Genomic DNA, 3,070 nt, shown 5'->3' on the forward strand with positions numbered 1-3,070 from the left:
GGCGCGGAGCGGCACCGCGAGGCGGGAGACAGCGCCGAGCCGGAGCCGACACCCGGATCCGCTCAGCCCCGCGCACTCCCGGCTTTCCGAACGGGAGCGGGGTCTGCCGTGCCCCCCGCGCCGGGACCGGGCCGGCTCTTACAGAGACGCAATATCAGCTGGAGCGAAATAGCAACGCGCGGCGGGGAATGGAGCAAACGCGCCGCGGCCCGGGAGGAGCTGATCTAACGGTCAGCGTCCTGCTTTCGGGTACAGCTAATTCACCCCCAGAAACTGCAGAACAGGAGCGGATAAACTTTATTAGATCCCAAAGAAAAATAACTGGCGACAATTGTAAAAATACACAAAATAAAATAGAAGGAATGCTTTGAAGACACGACAGTCAAACAAGTATTTAACAAGAGTTAATTAAAGAAAAATATGACACAAGCAAGGAAAACTAAGCGCTGCCATAAAAAAACAGTTATTTCATTTAATTCGCATCCAAGGATTTAAAAAATAAAAAAAGTCTGCATCAGGAGATTAAAGACATTTGTCATTTAGGAGACACTCTTAGGAATGAGAGGCTGACACCTTCCTTCAGTCACATCTGAGTCGCTCGTTCTAGACTTTTTGCAGCATCTTTTAGTTTTCCAACTAAATCCTAAGAGATGAAAAACTGTCTTAGAATAAACGTATTTTTTAAAAGGTCAGCTACAGGAACATAATATATATATGTTGGGTTTTTTGTTTGGTTGGTTTTTGTTTGATTTTATTTTTTTAATTTTTTATTTTTTTTACACAGAGAGGCAAGGGAAACCGGCACCTTCTACCACAAAGAAACGTTGCAACTGATGAACAATGCCAGCAATTAAATAGCTCCCTATTTTACAATGTAGTAAGAAAAGTGGGAACTGAAGGAAAACACCTTTCAACATATATTTTCTACTAAAATAGATCACTACTCTTAAGATGTAGATTTTATTAGTATCATTACAATGGCTAATGCTGACATTTGCTGTAGGCTTTGAACCACTACATACATTTCTAAAATACTGAAGATATTTTGAGTGCAATTTTGTACTCGGACCATTCTCCAGCCAAAGCACATCAGATTTAACTAACTCAGCAAACCGATTAAAGACTCATTAGTAAGAAAAGGACGACTTCTGAGACACACATTAAAAAAAGCAGATGTGTAAACCTGAAGTTGTAATATCTTGCTCTTCCTCTCTTCCCAACCCCTCTTCCCAATCCTCCACAGTTTGGTCACTTCCAAGCATCACAATACCTCTATTGTTCAGTTACACATTTAAATCGCTAAACAAAGATACACGTTTGTTTCACTACATTTCTGACATGTCATTAACACCACTGAAGAGCCATCACTTCGTTCTCTATTTTTAACCATGACACACTAAAATCATTGAACCACCTTCTTTAATGATTTCTCTAAATCACAGGAAATCAGTGTTCAGAAAAATTATGTATTTCCTCCCATATATTACAGTTATGACAACAGACAAAATATTTATGCACATATGTAAAATACTCCCCATGCAACTAAAATCAGTTACTTTGCAACTTTATTCAAGAAGACAGGAAAACTACACTCAGATAATTTTTATAGATGATTCTCCCCTACCCTCCCAGCCCTGAATTTTTTTTTTTTAATAATAGTATATATGTTTTCATTTTGATTGGCAAGTTGTTAAAAACATTTACATCCATAACTAGAGCCAAGCAGAGAAACAATAACAAAGGAAAGAAGTACCTGTAACTGTTCCATTGTGCAACTAAAGCTCACATCTGGGTGTGATCCTGAATCACTGTTCTGAAGAAGAAAGAAAACCAACAACAATGCCTGTTTTATTAAAAAAAGATATAGTGAAATTGCATTTTTCCCTCTGAGGGTGCTGGGAGTAGAGTACCTCTACGTTTAAGGTCACCAAGTAGGAAGGCTGGTAAGTTTTATGAAGCTGGTTGCTCTAAATTAAAAACAAAGAGCATAGAAAAAAGTCAGGTCTCAGCACTCAAACAGCCTAAAGAAACACCTTGATGTGTTAAAATTACCTTGATCTGATATTCCAAGCGCCAAGACACATCAGTTATATGGAGAGGAGATCTGCCTATGCTGAAAGACAGAACAGTTACAAGTTCCCTAAAAAAAAAAGAAAACATAATTTTCTCAAGCTGTCCACCAGTAAAGAACTTTTTCACAATCCTTATAATGTTTCTTCAAAAGTTCAAGTCCCTGTAATATTTCTTGAAAGGTTCAGAATTCCAAAAGGAGGAAGATAAGTTTCAACAGCTGTTTTCTAAAGTTTGTTAAAAATGTACACTTAAAAAAAACCCAAAAAAACCAAAAAAACCCCAGTATTTATTACTTTCATCATCTAGAGTATCCATAGGTGTTTTCCAGGACAGTTTCAAAAGTAGCTGTAATTGAAACATGTACCTGTGCTGGCTGATAGACTTACCTTCCCAATAGGATTTCCAATGCATCCTTGTTTTTCTGGAGGGAAAATTCAAAAAAAAAAAGAAAAAAGAGAAAAAAAAATTGCTAGATTCAATAAATTCCTATGAGAGAAGGAAAACATAAACATGTTAAAATTGTTTTAAAAACCTGATATTCGGTGCAAAATTGTTCTATTCTCTCTTTGTCCAGTTTACAGTCCTCAAGACATGTGCTACAGGGAAAAATAATTTAGTTTTCTGTTAACATTAACTTAGCAGTAACTCAGTTGAAAGTAACAACCGCTAGAGAACTGGGGGAGCTTCAAAGTGTTAGTACCTTATAGCAGATATGTCGGCTTTCTGCTTCCCTGCCTCCAGAATACACGTCGCAGCCGCAGCATGGCAATGTTTTAGTACCGTAGGGTCAATATCTCTCAGGTCTGGATCGTCTAAAACAAATGAGTTACTGATGACACACCTACTTGCCAAACCCCAGCACTCGGTACCAAGAGGTGCCGCTCGCCCTGTGCACGGTACGTTTCCCACAAAAACTTCAAAATGAAACAGGTTGGGTGTTTCAGAGCGAAAGGACGGAGGAAGCAGGCACAGTGTGAGGAGGAGGAGGAGGAGGAGG

The 3,070-nt window shown here is 38.8% G+C and overlaps 1 protein-coding gene across 1 annotated transcript; it reads right to left on the reverse strand.

The window, feature by feature from the left end:
* Window positions 1-303: 303 nt before the first annotated feature.
* LOC104520170 (COMM domain-containing protein 3) lies at window positions 304-2,987 on the reverse strand (the record flags this gene model as incomplete). Its single annotated transcript, XM_010176141.1, has 7 exons — window positions 304-643; window positions 1,754-1,813; window positions 1,911-1,967; window positions 2,053-2,113; window positions 2,460-2,494; window positions 2,606-2,669; window positions 2,774-2,987. Coding segments are annotated over 7 exons (551 nt in total), but the record flags the coding sequence as incomplete, so codon positions are not given.
* Window positions 2,988-3,070: the final 83 nt, after the last annotated feature.

Source organism: Antrostomus carolinensis, unplaced genomic scaffold, assembly GCF_000700745.2.
Source record: "Antrostomus carolinensis isolate BGI_N321 unplaced genomic scaffold, ASM70074v2 scaffold3309, whole genome shotgun sequence".
Classification (NCBI taxonomy): Eukaryota; Metazoa; Chordata; class Aves; order Caprimulgiformes; family Caprimulgidae; genus Antrostomus; species Antrostomus carolinensis.